The sequence below is a fragment of the Melanaphis sacchari genome, unplaced genomic scaffold, assembly GCF_002803265.2.
Source record: "Melanaphis sacchari strain LSU unplaced genomic scaffold, SCAv2.0 Contig20_pilon_pilon, whole genome shotgun sequence".
Lineage (NCBI taxonomy): Eukaryota > Metazoa > Arthropoda > Insecta > Hemiptera > Aphididae > Melanaphis > Melanaphis sacchari.
In genome coordinates, this window is record NW_020271042.1 from 5,081,304 (window position 1) to 5,105,658 (window position 24,355).

At 24.6% G+C, this 24,355-nt stretch overlaps 1 protein-coding gene across 4 annotated transcripts; it reads left to right on the forward strand.

Annotated features, from left to right (window-relative positions):
- Positions 1-9,405: 9,405 nt before the first annotated feature.
- LOC112593766 (protein NDNF-like) lies at positions 9,406-22,070 on the forward strand. Of its 4 annotated transcripts, none has more exons than XM_025338307.1 (9): positions 9,406-9,560; positions 12,886-13,055; positions 18,040-18,173; positions 18,264-18,522; positions 18,592-18,745; positions 20,465-20,686; positions 20,762-20,998; positions 21,094-21,389; positions 21,459-22,070. In XM_025338307.1, exons 2-9 carry the CDS (start codon positions 12,889-12,891, stop codon positions 21,595-21,597), a joined length of 1,608 nt encoding a protein of 535 aa, XP_025194092.1. In that variant the 5' UTR covers positions 9,406-9,560; positions 12,886-12,888; the 3' UTR covers positions 21,598-22,070. The 4 variants fall into 4 exon arrangements, with proteins under 4 accessions (XP_025194092.1, XP_025194093.1, XP_025194090.1 ...); XM_025338308.1 differs by lacking the exon at positions 9,406-9,560 and adding an exon at positions 9,643-10,010; XM_025338305.1 differs by lacking the exon at positions 9,406-9,560 and adding an exon at positions 10,541-10,834.
- The last annotated feature ends 2,285 nt before the right edge of the window (positions 22,071-24,355 follow it).

The window sequence follows — 24,355 nt, forward strand, 5'->3', positions numbered from 1 at the left end:
TTGTCTAAGCGTCATTAATTTAATATTATCTGCCATTGTGTAATACGTTATAGGTAAGTTATAACATAAAATATTTCTATAATTAGTATTGATTTATAAAACTGAACACTTTAATTGTCACAAGATTTTTATTTTTTGTTTAGTTGTTAAATTTAACAATATTTAAATTGATACAGAGGAAATTAATTCTACAGCTTATTAAATTATATTGATTTTTATAACATGGATTAATAATCATTATACAAACATATTTTAACATATGATACTTTTAAGAAATTAATTAAATAATTGTTATTGGCTGTTACAATTTATTACTAATAAGATTAATAATTTCTTGAATGTTAAAAAAAAATGATAATAAAAATGATAATAAATGAAAATGCATCGCTATTGACTTAGATTCATGTGTTTTTAAGCTATAAAGTTATTCAATACTAATTTTTAATTTTTATTGGTTGTGTAGTATAATAATTTGTATATTATTATATTATATCACATAATTTACATGTGGATTCATAAATTTCAAATTATCCATAGAACTGGAAGCATAAAACACAAAATATCATGGTACTCTAACTAATATTTATCTCATTTGACTCCAGGATGATTTTTTTTATTTATTTTTTTTTAAAACAGAGAAAAATTACGTACGCACCAAATGAGTAAACATAATGTTTGGTGAACCGTATCACCGAATAACATAAATCACTTCTGAATTCTGATGTATTCGCACAATGGGGAGAACAATAGGACAACCCGTGATGCTTCCTAGAAACCATAACCAGCATACCGAATAGTCGTCATAATTCATAAATATATTACAATAAAATTTAGGTCACACAGAATTGGCTTGGGCAAGTCTTACTGTAGAGACCACATTAATAATAATAATAATAATAAAAAAACCGAATAGGTTCTTGTGTAAAATATAATATTTAACAGATTATATTTTATAAGGTGTAGGTTGATAGGTATCTACCTATCACTACTAGTAGTGTGACGTTTGAAAACGGTTAATTTTAATGTTCTTGTTAGGCTACCTCATCAAAATATTAAGTTGGGTAGGTCTCGTATGTTATTTCGTTTTTGAAATAATACGTTTAATAGTTATAGCTACTCTTGACTAATTTTATTATTTTTAAATAATAATTGTAAACTTGGTACATATCTATGAATTATTACTATTTTTTATATATTAGAAATTCAAACTTTTTAAATAGCAAAAAAGAATTCTTAAATAACCTTCTTAAGTCAATTTCTGTACTCTTAAATATTCGTTACCATGGTTAATACTTAGCAAAATTGTTATGAAAAATGTATAAATCATTAATTTTATCTATATGATATTTTTTATTAGTTTCTCTAAAAGTAATAATAATAATAGTTATCGATAACTGCCAAATTTTGTTGATAAATTGTTAGTTACTTGATATATTTTAACTAGACTCGTCTGCTCAAAACCGTTTCAGTAGTACGAGACGCTGATATTTATACTAAAATACTAAATGGTTGTTGGTTTTATTACATTACAATCTGTTCTTTAAATCTATGTTACATATTGGCTATTACTGATGGTTAAAAATTGATTTTAGTATTTTACTACTTTTACTAAAAACTGTGATCTATTCGTTGTTGTTTTGATTATAAAATTATTAGTAATACTTCTATAATAATTGAAGTTATATAATTTTTTTTCTTAAAATTGCTTCATATTAAAATGATATTTGATATTATAACAATTTAAATAATAATATTTCTAGACTTAAATTAATAAATCCATTAAAATTATAATATGTTTAGCTGCAGTCATAACACTTTATTATATCATAAGCAAACATATTATTTGATACAGTCCAAAGCAATTAAATAAAATTGTTTATTATCTGTACATCTTATAAAAATATTTTAACTTTTGAATCTTTTATTTAAAGTAGTTTCAATAGTTGGATAACTGTACTTTTATTATATAATTATGCGAATTATAATAATTTATAAAAACAAATTAACCATTTAAACACGATTAAATTTTCATATTATTATCATTAATTTATGGAATTTAATATAATTTTAACATACTATTAAATACTTACTTACTTTATTATTTTATACTACTAAAATATATACTTACAAGTTACTATAAATAATTTGTTTAAATTAAAATTACTATGATTTATTGAAGCAAAATAAGTAGTTTTGTATGTACTTACCTTGTTTGTTTGCATTTACATAGTATTTATTAATCATAGTTACTTTGTGCTTTATTTAGAAGAATAAGATTTTTTCTTAGTGTACTTAACACAAGCGTTCTATAAAAACCAAGGAATTACCTATATTAAACTAAAGATTTACAATATTTTATATATTGGTATTATATATTTATAATAATTAAAATTGTTTAGATTTTATTCAGTCAAATAATAAAAATATTTACAACGCCATATGTGCCTCTTTATCGTCTAAATAAATTATTTTGACTAAAAATAATAATTATTATTTTTAACCTAATATTTTAATATAATAACTAATGTATTAAACAAATACATTTAACGAGCTTTAATTATATCTATGTATAAAAAAATCATTTTAACAATAAATTAACTGTTGTTTTATTATATATATATATATATATATATATATTGTAACCTACGTAGGTATATAATACTATTTATACTTATCAAAATCATTTTTTTCATAAATGGACATTCACAGCACACCATTACTTTACCGTTTTGCAATAAAATATTTTTTTCGAGAAAAAAATAAGAATACAAGTAAACTATAAATGGTTTTCAATGCTTTTTCTTTATATTTTAAATATTCTTCTAACTTTTTTCTATAACATCATCATATAATTAATCATTATACCCCCTGATTTTTTTAATAATATTCATACAATTGTTTGATTTTAACTTCAAGGCATGATAAAAACATATAATTGCTAGAATTATTATTCAAAATATATTAATGTCACTATAGAAAAGTTTTACTCAAAATCATAGTATATACATCAAGTATTTTTTCTGAAAAATAAGAATAAAAAGAAGAACCAATAATAATAAACTACATAAAAAAATTTACATGATATCAATTTTCAAATAAATAAAAACTTCCATTTTTACCATTTACATAAAACTCTAAATGTTGATATGAATAAATTATCATAATTCTTATAAGTTTGGGGACAAAAGAGCTTTTGTCATTAAATGTAGATTTTTTTATAGATCTCTTCATAATACCATAAGGAGAATATTAGATTTATGTATAATGAAGTCCAACTATGCCGGTCACGAGTACTGGATTTGTTATCGCACAGATCTTCAAAGACGTACATTGTTGTGCTTTGGCCCCTCCATTGATCTCGACTTGCTAACATTATTGTTTTAAGTAGGTAGGTAAAAAATTACATAATAATATAATCCACGTCATAATAGACCACCCTAAGTTCATGCATATTTTTTTTTTTTAATATAGACTATTAATTATTTTAAATCTTAATAAATTTATTATGTTATCATAATGTAAATATATTAATTTTTTTTTATAAATTATAACTTAAAATTTCAGTAGAAAATCATTATTAAATTTGAATTTATATAAATCTTTTATACGCGGATATATACAATTTATCTATCAAGGTTATTACAGCTTATCCTTGCAATAGTATATACAAATTTAATTTGTCTTACAAAAATAAATTTGGTATAAAGTGGCCTAGTGGCCATTATTATACATAATATAATTGTAAATTTATAATCAGAAGTGATCTAAATTCTGACTTTAACTTATAGCATTCATATTATGTAATATACACGATGTATTTATATAATATAGCTACAGTATATTAATATTATTTTTCCAACATATATTTTTAAGCTTTAAATAAAATTCAAAAACCTATAAAATAGATATTATTTAATATAGTTAACAATATTACAAATTTATATTTTTAATTTTATGAAATGAAATATTAAATAAATATATGCAAGTGCCAACTTTTATATAAGTTTGTTATTTGACATTTACTAATTAGTTCTTATTATTCAAATACGTTAATAATATATATTATGTAATAGTAAACATAAAAATTATTTTAAATGTTTTTTGATTTCTTAAAAATTTTTAAATTATATTAAAACATAAGATTTAGTTTAAAAAATAATCATAGTAAATTAGTAAAATTCAATTAATTATATACTATTTTTCGTAGACAATAAAAAAAAATAAATAATGGTTCTTAATCTACTATGTTTCAATGTAATATTTTATAAATTATTTCTATGTTATTTTTTTCAAATATAATCTATATCTAGTTATATTAAAATAAAATGAATTAAAATCTGCGCATTATTAATTAACCTTTCTGCATTCTAATAGTTTGTGTTGAAAGTACAAGTAATGAGTTGGAATATTAATTTCATAAAATAGACTATTAGAATAATTGACTAGTAAATTTGATTATAATAATTATATGGTTATTATAAGTCATCTAAATCTATACAAAGTATATTATTCACTTATAATAATGTTAAAATAATAATAATCGTACTCAAAATATTAGTTCTAACCTAAGTACGTATATTATGTAATATATTTAGATGAATTTTAATAATATAAAAAAAATTCCTATCAAATTTCGAGATAATTTACTATCAAAGGTTGTACTTCATTTTTTTTAATTATCAGTTCACGGTTTAAACCAAGTTCAAAAGAAAATTGTTTTTCAAATTCGGAGATTTTATCATCGCTGAACGCTTTTATCTTGTTCTGAGATGGACTAACAAAAAGTACTCATACAAAAACAAGCTAGAATATCGCCAAGACTCTGTACTTTGTAAACCTATTTTATTTTAAACCCTATTTTCAAGAAAACCAAGATTAAAAACTGTAAAATAATGTAACGCACTTGTTTTTTTTTATTATCAGAGAGCGTTACTTAGAATCATTTTATTATTATTATTATTATTAAATAATGGTTCATTGTTTATTTCATATTATATTATATAAGTCGTAGACAAAAATATTTCTAATAAAACTTTAGTAATTTAAATACTTTAAAAAAAAAAAAAAACTTTTCTTAAAAATTAACTTAGTAAATATGAACTTCAATGCTTTAAAATTTTAAATTAATTTTATTGTTATTATAAGTAAAAAAATAATATATTAAAATGTTTTTAAGAGTTAAATTAATATTAACTTAAAGTTTGTTTTATATATTTTATTATTTATCAAAATATATTTTTTTTTTTTGATATAATGACAATTTTTAACAAATCGTTTTTACTATTTATGATTTTATGATTAGTTATTACATACCTATATGCTGCGAATGAAATTTTATATTAATACTTATAGTTATAATTTATATCTACGAAACTTTCAATAAAGTCCATAGATATTTTTTAAAACAATAAAATAAGTGTAAATTTGACTTAATCAAGGAATATTATTTCAGTTGTATAGTTTTGAAAAACCGTAATGGCTCTTAAGTCTTGATTTTAGTACCGTAAATTGTTTCTATCACTTTATAATAATGCCAATAGCTAACATACCAATGCCTCTTGTTGTTGAACTCTGGAAGACTAAAGGACACTATATTATAACAGCCGTAAGTAATGTAATTACACTCGATTTGCCGCTACTTATAATAATCAATGAACACTTATTGCGTGTAGTGAATTTGAATAACACCCAATTTATTATTATTGGGTTAGTTTTTTTTTTACATTCTCTCACTCGCGCACTCTTCCATATTACCCGAGCACCAAGGTCTTGATCTTATGTAACCTTAGGGCTCTACCGATCTGAAGACGGGTTAAACGGACGTATAATTATTATATAGAATTCGCATTAAGTTTTATTAGATTTTACGGCACAGCACAGAGAGATAGTTAATCGAAAAGGAGGATACCAAAGTGAGTGATAGAGAGACAGAGTAAGGGTGATCGGATGGACAGCCGGTTCTATGATAATCACACTATAATAAAAATATATTGAGTGCACAACTTCCTGAAGCTATTGGGTTCACGATATAACTAGTTTTTTTATTCAAAATAATATACAGTACACGCGAGTTTCTGCGGGTTTTCCGTATTCTTTTATTTTACTTATTTATTTATGTTTTTTTTCTTCTTTTGCTAGTGGCTGATCTTCCAAAATGTAATATTGGAATACATGCACCACAGACATTATGAGTAAACCGGTTCATCGAATTCGGCTTACTAGATCCACATGTTTATGTAGACCAATATACGGTTTTTGTTATTATAATTTTTTTTTTTTTTTTTGTAAAAATAACTGACCAAATTTTATTTGTATTACCTATCTATATAAACTCCTAAAATAAATGTTTTTGGAAATTAATTGGAATAGAAAGTCTATTTGTCTTTTCTCTTACTATTTTGTTTAAACGCAGAAAAATTGTTCTCCTGTATCACAATGTGAATATTCACTATAATACACGTCATTCTTGTTATTTTTCTATACATAAAATCAGTCTCTGAATTTAGTATTCCATAGTAATCAATCTGTGGACAAAAAAAAAATTTTCATTAATAAACGTGTTATAGAATAATACGATGTTGTAGTTTTTTAAATTTCTCGCGGAAATGGTTTATTTATTCTGTGTATTTACAATTCAATATTTTGTTTTTATAATCAATGCATTTACTGATTTTAATTTAATAAAAATATATTATTCAATTTCAGAGGATATTAGTTTTATTATTTTTACAATGAATTACTTTTTTTTTAGGTATCCATGATATTGTTAATATATTAGTCTTATTAAACGTATAAATCATGTTATAAAGTAAACGTTTCTATAATAAATAAAATATACAATTAGATGTGTAACATAAATATTGGATTGTTAAAAATTTTAATTTACATTTATATTTCATTTTCGATTACTATAAATAATTATTAAAATAAAAATAAATAAAATATTTTATTTAAATTAAAGCTGTCAAGTGTTTAGGATTAGCAAATTTAAGAAAAATTTTCTTGACTATTTGTAAAATCTCACTGGACATGATGTATCAAATATGACTTATTTTCTACTACATTTTGGTACTTTAGATTGATGTTGGCTATAGACATTTCTTTGTCAATAGCATTATTCATAATACTAATGAATTATAACTGTAAAAATCAGAGATCACGTGTTACGCTGTTATTATAATTTATTAATGGAATTAAAGAATTAAATTGTTTTCTCAATTAAAAACGCATTATTGATGTGTTATATGTGTAAGATAGTTCATTATAATATTTCGTAATATCTCATTGTTTCACATGATTCTCAATCTGTTGAAATTCGACATTATATCATTAATAATATTCTATAATATCATCATAATTTTTGACAGTTAAGCAAATATTTTACCGATCAGTTTTCGTTCAAATCAATATTTTTTTTTTTTTTAATAATATATTTTATTTTCTTAATTCTTATGAATTCTTTCAAAATTTATCACATACTTTAATATTATTCAAGTAATATTGTAAACAATATTTCGATTAGTGTTAGTTGTTATTTTAACACTTCTAATAGTTAATACTACTTTGTGTATGCTATACTAATTATATATTAATTAACGCAATAAATATAATAATATTTTCACTGCGTATAATACATAAATACATGTTGGTATGCTTATAGTATTAATTCATTACATAATTAAGTGTTAAAATATAAAATTAGGATTTTTCAAGATTTTAAAATTATTATTATCATTATTTAAATTTAGCGATTGATTTTTTTTTTCATTTTAAAAACGATTTATTGGACAATATGCAAATATATAAGATCTGCAAATACTGAGATTTATATAATATAGGAAGTACCTACAAATTATTATGTTACCTATATCAACAATTTTATTATAAATCTGTCAACTATATGGATACATTTTCACAAAAGGTTTTCTAAAAAAAATTTATGAAAGCAAAAGTATCTGTTGCACAAAATAGTTCAAATAAAACAAATGTTCTACTATGAGATTTTAAAAATAAAAAAAAAATTCTAGAGTCATGAAAAAAGAAATTTTACTCACAGCGTAAATTATTATATTTGATTACAAATTTTTATAATAATAGAAAAGTAAAGTCATGGCTAATAGTAAGTTGCATCTCTTTTTTCATAAATTATGTTCCAAATTATTTGAATTTATGTAAATTATGAATGTTTCTTTTTATCAATAAAATATCTCGACTGTATAACTCCAATAAAGAATTTATTTTTTTTTTAATTTATAATAATATGTAGCCACTAATAAATTATAATATTTTAGGTTTTTTCTCTTGTTACTATTCATTAAGTTAATTTTGTTATACGAGCATTCAATAAAACTTTAATTTGTAAATTAAAAACTAAATTAATAAAGTGGAATTCACAGTACGATTATTTTAAATAATTTTAATTTAGATTCATATACATATACATATATATATTTTAAATAATTTACAGTAAAAATGAGGGTTCTCATTTTAAAAACAGAAATTTGTGTGTCTACACGACGCTCTTAAAGTAGAACAAAAAAATGTCAAGAACTTAAAAATATGATCTAAAAGTAATATTTAAAATTTCCAAAAATCAAATTTTAAATTAAAGATCTTCTCTTTCAAAAAAGTTTTTTATATAAATTAAGAAAAAGGCTTGTGTTTAAGTTTTTTTTCTTATAAAATATTATCATTATCATTCCTTTAATGAAAAAGGTAAGTAAAAATATAAAACAATGAATTTTTCAATTATTAAAATACATATATTATATTATTACATATTAATTTAACTTATTTCCATATTAAAGTTTTTTGTTACTCTTTTAGTTCATATTATTTGTTTTAGTGTAGGTACTACTGTAATTTATTATAATTGTAGTTTTTTTTTTTTTTTTAATTGTTTATTGCAAGTATATTATCTTAGGTATCGGAAATTGTATACAACTACAGTTTATATTATTTATTTGTTGTGAGGTTATTGACTCCCTCACCAAAGGATATTACTGTACCTATATTGTGTACATTAAACACTTTACACATAACTATGAATATTATACGCCGAGTTGTAAAAATATTATAAAATATATATATAATATATATAAAATTCATCGTTTAATGATTAGGTTAGGTCGACTAGTTCAATTACATTTACATTAGGACATATTTACAAAATAATACACCATTATTATTTTGTCAATATTTGAAATCAATATGGGTTACTATATATTATAGTGAACCAGTTTGTTCAAATTTTGTGGACCGGATTTAGTTCGCTGGAAGTGGTAGTAGCCGGCCGTTTGCCAATATTATACTAACAATATAGGTCCTATACTAACACAAGTATTTTCTTCTGTCGAAATGCACCATCGAAAACTATTATACGCATTTAGTATCGGACGTCTATCACTACCGTGCGGAGTATGGCTGAGATACGGAAGTTAAAATAGTGAGTGATAGTATAATGAATTTTATACAGTGAAATAATTCAATAGTTTTGTTTGAAGAATCCGTACCAGAGAAAAAACGGTGTTAACATGCGCCGATAATAAAAATTATTATTTGTAAGTGTATACAATTTATAAATTGTATAAACGAATCAATCTATAAATATTTATTAATACAAGAAATCCACGTTAAATCGTATTTAACTATTACCCGATATAACAACAATATTCATACTGTGCAACACGCGTCGTAATTTAATCGTGATTTTTTTCACACACGAGTTAATTTCTATTTTCTTAGTCACCGTATAAATGTTTAGGTAAAGTTTTTGCAGCATATTGTTTAAAAATCTTTAGCTGTTAGACTCGAGCATATAGTGTGGTGGTCACGTCAATGACGACAATATCTATCATGATGGCGAGGGTGGAAGGGAAGGAGTATACGAGAATTAATAAGTGAGAGAGTAAGAGAGAGAGAGAGACTGTGAGAGAGTGGCAAAGAGAGATAAATTCCCATGCTACTCAGGCGCCACACACGTTACTCATTGCGGATTCTGCACCAATATCGTGAGTTCTACAAAAAAAAAAAATCTTATATATATTATTATTATTATTATTATTATTGTGCGTGTGCGCGTGTGATTTGTGAGTGTACGAGTATGTGTACGTGTGTATGTATGTGTGTGTGTGTGTGCATGCGTATGTGCATGTCTAACAACAAAAGGCCGGTAAAGCACTCGGTCTGCATTCCGTGTGCACAAGTCGAAGAGACAAATTGAATTATCATATACGCATCGCATTTATAGCCTCCAGTGGTCAAGGAATATTTACCCTGACACTAAAGAATAGCGTACAGTTTTTCCTTTCACAATAATACAGTAATAATAATAGCAATGGAAAAAAAAATACGACGATGAAAAAATAATAGGAAAAAGAAATGAGAAGGAATAATAATAGTAATAATAATAATAATAATAATAATATAAAAAGGTATGAGAAAAAAATAAAGCAACATGGCGCATGCGTGATAGGCGGTTTGGGGGGTGGGCATATGGTGGATTGTCTCTAAACAGGAGTAGAGGAGAGCATATGCGACAGTCCAGACTCCAGTTTGGATTTTATAAGGGCTCGGTTCCGTCGCACCACCGCTGGTAGCTGCTGTTTAAACTCTGTCGTAAAAGTATTGTTATTTCCATCGAATTATTTATTTACATTTAATTTGTGATTGTGTCATTAATTGTTGTATTTAAATATATATTTATTTTTTAATAAATAAAAAAATACTTGTGCATTCTACGAAATCATTTAATTAAACATAGTAATTAAAACCGTTTCGAATCAATAACATTAATGGTGACTGTTTCCTACGACGTCAAATTCAACAAAACCGAGTAAGTGCACCCAGTAAATTGTTGTATAATAATTATTTTTCTATTAATAATATATTTTAATATTATATACGATTTAATCTCATCGGCCATGGATTTTTTTTTCTTTTCACACTGTTAAATCGTTATACAACAACCAATGAATGTACGTCACCCCATTGAGTCATTGCTATACCGTTTAGGCAAAGCTCCAAAATATTCGGCGACGAATTCCGCGAGGGGATGCGTCGACGCATTTAGACTAAAATACACGTATGTTTTCTTATCTAGTCCTCCAGTCTCATTGCATTACGCATGCCCTATTCAATATATTTTTTTTTGTATTTTTTATTTTTTTTTTCAATACCATACACTAAAAATAGATTTGATGATGTCCGGTGAAATGAGTAATTGACTTCATGTCATCACAATTCACAATTGTTTATATAATTTAAAATAATATGACAATAATCTCAGGACGTATTTAATTTGTCTTATTTCCTAAAAGGTTTTTAAAAGTGAGCTGAATATTTCAGTATAGACGTATAGTAAAAATGTATATTTCAATACACATAGCTTCAACAGTAATAATTTTTTAACACTCGTAAATATATTCTTTATAATATTTGGTTTTTTTGATAGCATAAAAATGTTATATTGTATTATTCATATGATAAATATACCTATGATTAATGACTATATATATCCTTCTAAAAAGGTGAATCAAAACAACCCTCTTTTCAACCATTGTTGTAGATACTGAGGTAAAATCTTTTTTTCAATTCTTCAGCTTAATCCCACATCTTGTATTCTAGTAATTTCTTTAGATATTTATTCGATCATGTTATACTAATAATACTTATAAGCTGTTTACTCCGCTGTTTACTCCTGTCTTACCATAGTTTCATCAGACATAAATTTATTATTATGTATGAAAATATATGTTTTTATAGTAACGTTAAAGATACATTTATTACAATCAATTAACTCTAGTTTAAATGACATAAAAAAATTAGTTGAATAATATTATATTACATATTATAAACGATTAAAGTAATAATTTATAGCCAATAGCATAATTATGATGAGCACCTGTATAGATTAAAAAAACCGGAAACTTGCACCTATAGGCGTTTTTATTATTGCTACTTTTAATGTTAGTAAAAAACTGACTTGCTCCTTATAGATAAATCTAACATTAGAACTCGAGAAATTTATTTAATTTTTTTAATGTTTAGAACAAAATATATTTATTTTTTGTCACTTGATATCCATTAATTTATTTCACAAAAGAATACAAAAAGATCACTATACTTAGGATATAAAAAAAATCATATATCTACATAGTACGCAAATGTTATAATCAAAATGATGCAAATTCGGCAATATTAACTCATGAGAAGGATTTCATGCTGCGATTTTATCGTGTATTTACTGATTTTGTCAGAATTGCAAAATATCACATCACAAAAAATCTACCTAAAAAAATGGGAACTAAATCTCCCGGTGTAGGCTTACACGTGTGTGTGTGTGTGTGTGTGTATACATGTGTGTGCATGTACGAGTGTGTGGTATGTGTATGCCATTATTGACTAGTACATTTTTTTTTTCGAAACAGTGGCTTCCCTTTCTAACTTTCAGGTTCTGTTTTTTCCAATACTGTTTTTTTCTTTATTATTTTTTTTTTTTTATATATTTTTTTATGTAAATAAACTTGTTCGTGTCGTCTTTGTCTGTTTTTTCTTTCATTTACGTGTTGTCTTCGTGTAAAATTAGCAACCAGTTGAAATTCGAACCCGTAATATCTAGATCTCTCGTCCACTGCTCGTTTTGCTCCTCGTCTGTGGAAAAATACCCCACGAGAAGCGCATTGTTCTTCTTTAGTAAAAAGAAACCATCTATATACTCCTACTACACATAATCCGTTAAGAGGGATGATTAAGTATTGAACAAGAGGTAAATATATAGGTGTATATATGTGATAATATGATAAGTTGTTCATCGTTTTTGTTACATTTTAATACACGTGTATTTTGGTTCTTTTTTTTAATGCTTGTTTTTTTTACGTTATTTAGGCGATGCTAGTGCTGTTATGGTTGGTGGTATTAATGGCCAAGTTATTAACAGTGGTCGCCTTCAAACCGCTGGAGGCTAATTTAACACGCGATGGACCTATAACGAAATCAATGCTTGTTATACCTCATAATTTCGATCACATTGTGCCAGTAACCAAATCTCGAACAAAGTAAGCATTTTTGTTTATTTATTATTATTTATTTTTTTTTAACAATTTTGTTTACATGAGTATACCATTACGTAAACATTAAATATCCATATCTATAATAAATTTTAATAAGTAAATAGTATTTTAATATATTCACATTGTTAATTCGTTAAAATGTAATCATAAATGTGTAATAGAAATAAAATGCCTAATTAATAATATACGTATTGTGAAATTATTTTTAAACGTAGAATAATTAAAATAAAAAGTTTACAAATAATTTCAATTCCATGCGTGAATTATTATTGTAAAATATAATTAAGTAAATATTAAATATCTTGTTTATTATTACATACATTTTTATGGTATGAAGTAATTCAATAATTTCTAAAATTTTACTTTTCTTTGATTAACCACCAGTCTGAATATTGATCTCTATTTATATTAATAAAATACCTTAATTAGAATAAATCTTAAAACCTATTATTTATTAAATAAGTGCATATTTTTGTAAATAATTTTTAAATTTTAAGTGAATTTCTTAATAATTGAAATTAATATATGACGATAAAATCATTAACATTAAGATATCAAAGAATGAAACATTAAAAATAATGAAATTTGTATAGCAGGATTTCTCACTTTAACCACGTTTATATCAACTTTTCATTAGTACATTTATTTTATTATTCAAATAGTTTAAATATGAATTTGAAAAAATAATTATTATATTAAAATGCAATCAAAGTAGAGAATTAGAGCACAATTATTATCAGATATATTTAGTTTACAGTTTACTATTTTACTATAAATAGGTACATAATATAATAGGTAATATATAATTAAAGTAAACTAAGTAAGAAATACATTTTATTGATAAAAACAATATTTTAAATAATTTGTACATAATTTTCGTTGTGAATTAATGATAACTTGAATAAATCTCACAAATTTAATGTATACATTTTTTTTTATTATTATTATTTTTCAATCAAATATTAAATAGTCAATTTTTATGATTACTCGTATTCTATATTCCGTTAAAATTACATTATATTTATATTGCCACAAAATTGTGTTTTAACTCTTTTATTATTTATTCACAAAAAGTCCTTCAAAAAAAATTATGTATTTGTAACTTAAGATCAAACGTTTATTTCTGATTAAAATATTAATTATTACTTATTTGGTTACCAAATAATACCAGACAACTGAAATAACCAAATAATAATTCACATATCTTAAGTAAAAGTAATTTATTTACATGATTAATTCAGGATAAAAATAGATAAATATACAAGTATATAATGTATAAGTTAAACTTGCATACATATTATATTATATGTTTCATAAACATATATAAAATAGCATGACTCGGTATACACGAGAAAATTTGTTTTTATAATTATATAGCTTCAAAAAATATTTTCCTCGATCTATAATTGTCTGCTTTTTTGTTTATATTTTTAATGTTTTTGTGCCTAGATTTAAATAAATCCACTTTTTCAAAATGCGTGTACTAAAAGTTAAAATAATGTTAATAACTACAGTGAACACACGTAAAGCTATTTAATAATAAGTATTAATCAATTATCGATGAAAAAAAATGTAATATTTAAATAGAATCACGAAAATACCTCATAAATATATATATAATATATAAATAATAAATATATAGATAGTCTAAATATATAATAGGTTGAACTATGGTACTATGTAATATGCATAAATAGTTCCATGAATTGTTTCATTTATAAATTATTATTGAAGTGTATAATGAGTTTATCTGGAAACGGGTATATAATAACATGTGTGGTTAGTGGTTACATCAATAAAATTGCTTTATCGTTTTATTTGGGCAGTTAAAATTGTGCAACATTTACCTACACCTAACTGGACTATCCAGATTTTATCGTAAATTAATTCTGATAAAACAAAAATAATTTTTTTACTTATATATTTATTTACCACGTGACGTGCAGTTATTAATTCAATACATTTATTTGATCTAAAAGATGTGAGATATTTCTTCATAAATAAATAAATGTATTATCATATAATACTATTTAAGTGCTTATATTGTATAATACTATACAACATCTTATGCTTGTTGTCGATTAGAAATTTTTTAACAAATATAAATTAATTTCGTGGAAAATTAATTTATGATTATAATATATTTGTACCAACTATGTTTAATTAATTATTAAAATGTATTAACCATTTTCTACTATTGGTAATCAAATGACTATTCATTTTTATTATTATTATTTTTTTTTTATTCCGCTCTGTTTAGCTTTGAAAACTAAGAGATATGTAACTTAATCTACTAGATATGATTTATAGTTATCACTAAACTGAAAAAGTATATTGTCATCTTCGTTTCTATAATGTGTATGTATTTTATACAGGTGATATTATTTTTATTTTAAGTTAGACTCTATACAAATTGTGTTTAACTTGTGACGCACTATATTTCAGAACACAGTTATTAGTTTTTTTTTTTTTATATAATCTCTAAAATCACGTATCAAGAGTAGAGTTTTAAATTAATATCTACAATATTTTAAAATTAATATTTTATTAATGATTTATATTAAATAAATACGTAATGCAATGACAATGCAAATATTTTATTGTTTTAATAATGTATATTAGTTTTAAAATTGTACATTTTTTTAAAGTTGATTATTTTATAAACTACAATAAAAGTATTTTTAAATATGAAATGCATAAAAAAAAATAACTCAACCTTGAAAATCATGGTCTACAACTCTATAGGTAGCTGGCCGCCATAAATAAATAAATTTCTTGTCAAGTGCATTTTTTTCTCTATTTGAAAAAAAAAATGCCCGTTAGACATACTATAATTATTACAATAAATAACATAGTGTTTGTGGCCAATATTGTTCACATGTTACAATTAATAACAATAATATGATAGCCAAGTCGATCAATTTATGCGTTTGCTATTCTCTACAGGGATTTTTTGCAGGCGATATTGCCAGATGTTGATTTTTATATAATAATTTAACAATTAAAATATTTAAAAATATTCTAAGCATAAAAACTTCAACTTTAAACTTATTAAAATAAAATAACTTTAGGTTGTATAAAAATTTAACTTAAGTTTAAATATCAGATAATGTAGAGTATTTTTAACCCAAATAATTATATTATATTCTTTTAAGTTGAATTTCTAAATTATTACATATTGTTACATAGTAAAATTAATAATAAAATAACATAATATTTTATCCTACTTTAAAATACACAGTTAAATTAATCAACGTTAATGCGTTCATTTTTTTCTGAAAATAAATGTATTTAAAGATTCTATATTTCAATTATGTGCATGGTTAAAAGTTAGAACGCTATAAAATATGTTAAATTTTGAAATGTATAGACTATAACTCTAACATATAATTATTTAGAAAAAAAATATATAATCACCATTATTAAAAACTACTTTAAACATTTAACGATAAAATTATCGAAAACTGTTTAAAGAGTTTAGCTGAAAATACTATCACCGATGGATCCCAGACGACAGACGTCAATGTCCTTAACAATAGTTTCTTATAATAAATCTTAATAATATAATACCAGGAGTTTTTGTTATATTTTTAATACGAAACACGAACACGTGAGAGTCAAATATCTGTATAATAGAAACAAATATTATAATACTTTATGCGAACAACGGTAATTCATCTTTATTTTTATATTTTTTTTATTTAGAATTACCGAATTTAATGTTTATTGGAAATGTAGCGGTGGTGGCCCGGTGCACTGAATTATACATATACTACACCGGTACCGCAACCGGTTATGCGTATTGATCAGAAATTTTGCACAGGTGGTGCATTGATAACGTGAACCGGATACCACATGCGTAATAATAATAATAACAATGTGACGTCGTTTAAATATTATAAAAAAAAAAAAGAAAAAAATTAAATAATAGAACCGCTAAACAATCCGAAGCCGTTGTGCTCACAAGTTGCATTGACAAACCGCGTAACTACCTGTACCCTGCAGTAGTTTGACCTTTAACATCAACATTTACGATAACAACAATGCAATTATATACTTCCTCATGATTTCGTACAATGTCCACATTATTTTATACACACGAATGCGGAGGTATTAGATATAGCCAAAATTAGCCTTGGCCCAAATAAAAAAAGAAGAAAAAAATCCATAGTCTAGACACTCAGAATTCCGTATCCGAGTAGAATCTAAATGCTTATAATGCGTTTGTGCATAATAATGTACCTACGTTGCATATATACGTATTAGTGAACACGCTCCACGAGCAAACATTATAATTAGAAAGATATTCTTTACGACAATTTTTCGCGTCCTTTCATCACTCTCACGCTTTCACCTGTCCAACGCATTTAACAAGCAAATATTACTTACTTATTCGTAATAAAAATGTCTCTCCTTATTTTTTTTTTTTGTTATCCATATATACGTCATTTGTTTAATTGATTTTGTCCAGAAAAATTGCTATTATATAATAAAAACAATTTACACATATAAATTGTATATAAATAAATAATAAATAAAATATATTTTAAAAATAATTTCTATAATTATTTTCTTAAATTTCAATAATATAAACATAATAATACAATTTTTATCAGTTTTTATCGTTTTTATATTTAAAATAACTAAAAAAATTCAAAATTACATTTTTATTTAATTTTGTTTTTTTTCTGAAGATAAATTAAGTAAGAGAATAAAATAACAAATATGATACGGTTTAAATAGCCTATTTAAATGCAAATACCTATACCACTAATGATTACTTACTTAGTGCTTCAGAACAATACGTTTATTTTCGAGCGATTCTAAACCAAAATTCCAATTCACTGACAAAATCATCAATTACGATCGTACTTATTATAAAAGTCGACAACCCTTTGATGTTACGATTGGTCTATTGCTTTTATATAATTGTTAAATAGCATTTGAAATAAAGGTGTGTGTTTAATAGGTTTCACATTTTGATACCCCAAGACTCAGACCGAAATCTATCCGTGACTGTCACGCCGGCATGCAACTCTATGCTCAATTGGGACTTGAAGTTTATTCCTCTAACAAGATTTAACCAAACAGTTGTCATATTATGTAAGTTTTAATCGAGAGGAACACATAATTAGTCAAATTAACTCTTGTATCTATTATTATATTGTTTACACATATTTCCATATACTTTAGGGAACAATAATAAGTCAAGTGATATAGGAAGGTTACTCATAGAATACACGGGTGTATCCATACCTGTCACATATGAACATGGCAAAGCGAATAGAGGTCTTTACGTTATATCAGCCCAAACAGCAATTGGTGATGATTCAAGTGTTATGTTTTATGTTGGACTAAAACAAAAATCACAAAAAAAGCAATTCGGCTACCGTCCAAATGGAATAAGAATCAAAAAAGGTGGTCAAAAAATTTATTTGAGATGGAATCTAAGGTAGATTTAAATAAATTCATAATATGCACATGTAAAACTATTTCTAAAATTAATATGTATTATTTTCAGTCATATAGATCATCATTTAATGAAGTACAGTCTTGTAATCAGTTCATCGAAAATATACACGACAATTTGCGAAGCTGAACATCGTTTAGAAGAAAAAAAGAAAACAAATTTTACTTATTCTGATGATGATTTACGACTTGACGACAGATTAGAGGTAATTCAACAGTAGATTATCTTCTAAAATAAAACGCTTACTCATATTATTGGCATAAGTTACAACATATTATATAATCTAATATATAAAAATCTCGTGTCACAATGTTTGTTACCAAACTCCTCCGAAACGGCTGGACCGATTTTCATGAAATCTTTTGTGTATATTAAGTAGGTCTCAGAGAGTGATGTAAACTATTTTTCATACCCCTAGGTGTAAAGGGTGGCTCACCACAAATATTTATAACAACTTTTGGATATCGGCGATGGAAAATAAAAAAAAATAATAAATAAAATAAGATACAACAGTTGTTGCCAGTGAACTATATGTGATAAATACGCGGTCGTTTAATATTATGAAAAAAGATGGAAACGTAATCTACGTAAATAATTGTACATAAGTACATAGGGCATTTACATCTAATTTATTCCTTCGTCTAGCATTCGAGTATAGTCCCGATATTAAATATTACGCTCATTCGAAAGTAGAGATTGGTGCTATGGACAAGGAATGTCCGCATTGTAATGCGCTTAAGATCAAAAATGAGCCAGCCGGTATGTGTTGCGCGTCAAGAAAAGTGCAACTATCCGAAATTGAAACACCACCTGAACCATTGAACAGTTTACTTATCGGTACGGATCCAGATTTTAACCTGTTCCTGAAGTCAAATCGAACATTCAATTCATGTTTCCAAATTACATCGTTCGGAACAACAGAAATAGTTAAAAATAATGCTGCAAATGGTCAACAATTTAATTCAACATTCAAAATCAAAGGCCAAGTTTATCATAGAGTGGGCTCATTGCTACCAATGCCAAACGAACCACATACATTTTTACAAATTTACTTTATGGGCGGTGAGGATATTTGGTGTTTTGTTATTTTTATGGGCCGTCATCATTCACAGTGCTCCATACATTTCAGTCATATACCAGTATACAACATTCCCTCTCACTTACAATAATTTAATTATTTTTTATTTGAATACCAAAATATTCATTAGATATAATTTATATGGCAAAATAACGTTTGTCGGGTTATCTTGTATAACATAAAGTCGGAGATACAAAAATTATTAATCGTTTTATTATTATCTCTCACTAATCATTGTTATACAATTTTAAATTTTATAAACATACAATATTTATGAAACCTCAGTTTAAAGTTATTTTATTATTTAAAATAGTAAATGCTCTTAATGGACTCAGAGTAAAATATTGTAAATTTAATATACATAATAGTTAATATTTAATCAATATTTGATACATATTATAATATATTAGGTATATTAATTTATGAATTATGATATTGTTTAATTTTGCAGAATAGTAATAATTTAGATTTTTATAGTCAATTAAAAAAATAATAAAAACGTTAAATTAAAATAATATTAAAATATATAATGCATGTATTACTTGATTAATTTCGTATTTCACGATCCACAGATATTAGAATATGTATTTATTACACTATAAATATTATCAATTTTATTGTATTCATTATTATTTATTTCAAATAATTGTTAATGTTAATCACAATTATGCGTTAACTGTTTAAAACTAAAATAAAAAATTAATGTTGACTTATTTAAGTTAATCAAATTAATTTTTAACACTATCTCACTTTTTTATCTACTCTCCATAGTATTTGAAATAACCTAACACAAACCTTAAAACATTTAACTATGTTTTTAATCACAAATATTTTGTTGTAATTTAGATACATCATCTGGGATTTAACACAAGCTATACGTTGAATGATTTAATTTATGATGAAACGTACTATTTTACTGTATTTGTATTGCATGGACCTCATATAGCCACACACCATGCCAACGCTACATATAAATTTCAGAAGTCCAAACCCATTGGATTAAAAGATGCAAAGCCTAAGATGATCAACCTGAGGGCTCAAAACGGAAAAGCATCCTTCAGGTACAAGGTTGGTGGGCTGTTTACTTGTTGTGGGAAACATATTTTATTTTATTTGTGCAAATTATTATGGTTATTATTTTAGGTGGGAAATAATATGCAATTGGAAAAAAATGTTCCTCCTAATACATTATATTGGTACGTCATGCCATGCGATGGAGTGGTATACGTTGAAATTCGTTGTCGAAAAACGTTGTTAATAAGTAAAAGAGTCTTTGGCTATGAGAAATTTATCTTAAACAACACTAAGAGTGGAGAAAGATACGTGTTAAAAGTGGAATCCGTGTCTGTAGACGAGATTCAACGCATAAGATCAATTGAGGTTGGTGTGTAAAATAAATTCTTTAAAAAATATAATAATAATTTAATAACCTTACTTAAAATAATATTATAAATATTACATCATTCTTAAAATAGGTAATGGCCACCGTACGACCAACAATGATTCAAATGCCAGACATGCCGAGTGATCTAAGTATCCAACAATATGTCGGACCAGATGATTGTCAATCAGTAAAGATCGGCTGGTTATCAGCGAACTCATTGACTGATTTAAAATATTGCGTGTACGTACAGGAAAATAGTAACAGCTTAGAAAGTGTAGACTTTTCAGTTAAGCCAGATCAGTGCAAAATTCGATATGGCAAAAGTCGAAGAAGTGATGTTTCTAATAATTATCGGACAAAAACTCGGTGTTATATTGGAGAAAAAGGGTACGTACATTTCAATAGAGTTAATTATTTCGTTAAACCCTATTATATTAATTTTTTTTTCATACTTAGGATAGTTTTAGTAGAAAAAATACTCAAGCTTAAACCATTAACAACCTATACCATTCAAGTTACAGTTACTAAACCAAGAGGGAGAACATTATCATACGATTTATTAAAGTTGGACACAAACTCTTGTGGGCTTAACTAAAAGACTATTTGTATCACTTTTGCTGAAGACCAACAAAAGCCATTCATCCATCATTATTGAAAAAAATGTTGACGATCGGCATTAATTTCGTTATCTTCTTCATCCTGTAAATTGTAATCCTTCATAGTATTATTACGTTTAAATACTTTATATCGTACCTACCTATTTTGTAGATTTTATTATTGTTACTATTAATTTTTATTATCTATATTTATTGAAAATAAAATTGACTTCCAAGGATTTACTTGGTATTATGGTACTGTGACGTTAAAAAATAATAATGTAAAGTTAAAAAGAATGTGGAACGCCCCATTAAGAAAAAAAAACATCTGGCGTATTCAGAACCTCTACAACTAGTTAGTATACATACAGAAAAGTTATTAAACAGGTACAATTCATTTCAAAAATACTGAAATAAAATTACATTTAGTGTATTTCGAGGGAGGTTATATATACATATAATATGTTAATACATACCTATAAGGCGTTGATGATTTGGAAAAATAAAACATTAAAAATAGGTACCTTAGAGCATATTATTAGGTACCATGCTGATAGGGTAATCATGTCAGAAATATGCTGAGGAATTCGAGTCCATTAAATTTGGGGTACTGTACCTGTAAAAGGAACATTACATATTATATTAAGGGTTAGTGAACCCAATGTGAGTGGTGAAGAATAACCTTCGATTAATTTAATGAGTTCCAGATTTTTTTTCCCTTTTTACAAGGGTTGGTTATAATAACACCGACGGGCTTACCTTTATTTTCAATACAAGAGTTTATATAAAATACATCTCATATGCATTGTATATCCTTTTGTTAACAATATAAACTGTACACATCACACATTATTAACAATGTGTTCTTTATTTTATAATATTATGTTGGCAGTTTTATATTTTTTTTTCTACTAAGATATTTACAATTACTTAATAAGAAATGTCTACTAAATTTTAGTAGATATATTTACATTTTTATTAGTATAAAATATTATTAAAATAAAAAATAGTAAATAAATTATTATTAAAAATTATTGTTTTATAAAACCCGATATTATAATAATGATTATTATTTAATGCAACTAACAAAATTTAATTAATTAAATATTACACTCACAAGTGTAGCCCGGATGAAATAAAATTAATTTAAGCATACGTTTGAAAAGTCAAAATATGCAATTATTATACGCCATAAAATGTAAAAAATATTTTTCAAGAATAGTATACAAAAAATAAAATAAAAATTACCTACGTTAAACGTTTTTAAGGTTATTAATTAGGATTAAAATTAAGATAGTTCCTAAATCTTAGATCTTTGATTTTAAAAATTAAATACATATTGAAATATACTTGAAATGTTACACATATTTTCAATAATGTAAGTATTGAACAAAGTAATCATAAATCCCAATTTAGATGCTGAACTACGTAAACATTTAAAAATATAAAATAACGTTAACTTAAACTATATAATTATTTAGTGTAATGAAATATTACGAAAGAAAATATTATTTCTAGCTTAAATTTTAAATTTTAGTATGACATTGACGCCAGGCAAGTTTCATTATGTAATTTATTACACCTATAAGTAAATTTTATATCTTTAGTTTTGAATAGCCAGTATAAAAAAGGTATAATATATTATATATTAAACATACTAAACAGCTTACTTATTCTTTAAATTTATGAACGTACATTTTTAACTAGAACATTGAATCTGTCATTATTTTTGCTGAAAAAAAGAAATTTTAATGCAGAAAATAAAATGAAGTTAATATTACAATTTTATACACGCATGTAAATTAAAATTAATTTATTTTTACCTTTTAAGATAGACAATAGGAGTTATTGTTTAATATAGTAAATAGTAATACTTAGTTTCAGAAATCAATATTTCAGATTCAAATGAGCCTAATAAAAAATAATAGATATATATAAATTATAGTCAAATATACACTGTAATACTATTAATTTATCAACTATGTCTTAGTAAATAATTATATTTGTTAACGTTTCAATTTGTAGAAATATTTAAAAATATTTAATAAAGAATATTATTATATATATTTAGCTTATTTGATTATTTGGTTATTTATATATTTAAATACATTTGATATCTGTGAGATTCTCGTTTAATGTTTTTGTTCAATAGACGTCTTGTACATTTTGGGAAGAATTTTGTTTTAACCTTCTAAATAAGGTGCCCTTATTTTAAGATATAATTTTTTGTAATTACATCACAACATGATCATTTTTTTATTTAAAATATGCCAAAAAATTATTTTTCTGTGTGAATTTTATACTATTACTATAATAAATGATTATCCTCTAAAATAATTTTTGTATATGTACACATAAGCTTATAAATGGGTATCTACACATTGTAATATACTTGTAAATAGTGTAAAGTTATAGTAATTTGTATAATTTTACTAATTTTACAATTCTATAAAATGTCAAGGGTTGTATTATCATATAAAAAAATACTTAATATACTATAAAACATTATAGTATTTTTCTTACGTACCTATTTTTCAAATGTTATTATCAACATTTTTTTCAGTGAACTCCACACAAAATATATATGTGTTAAGTTAGATCAACCATGACATGACGATTGCTCCAAATTTGTACCAATATTTTACAATTAATTTGTAACTATTTGCAACCTTGTAAGTTGTAATTACTCTTCAGTCAATTTTTTAAGTTTGAGTTACAAATTCACGCAGTCTTACATCATTATTAATGAATATATCT

Excerpts from the sequence above, each read along its gene's own strand:
- LOC112593766 (XM_025338307.1), top strand. The coding sequence starts at position 12,889 with ATGCTAGTGCTGTTATGGTTGGTGGTATTAATGGCCAAGTTATTAACA. Across the intron at positions 18,746-20,464 it reads GACTTGACGACAGATTAGAG|ATACATCATCTGGGATTTAA; the intron begins GTAATTCAACAG and ends GTTGTAATTTAG. Across the intron at positions 20,999-21,093 it reads AACGCATAAGATCAATTGAG|GTAATGGCCACCGTACGACC; the intron begins GTTGGTGTGTAA and ends TTCTTAAAATAG.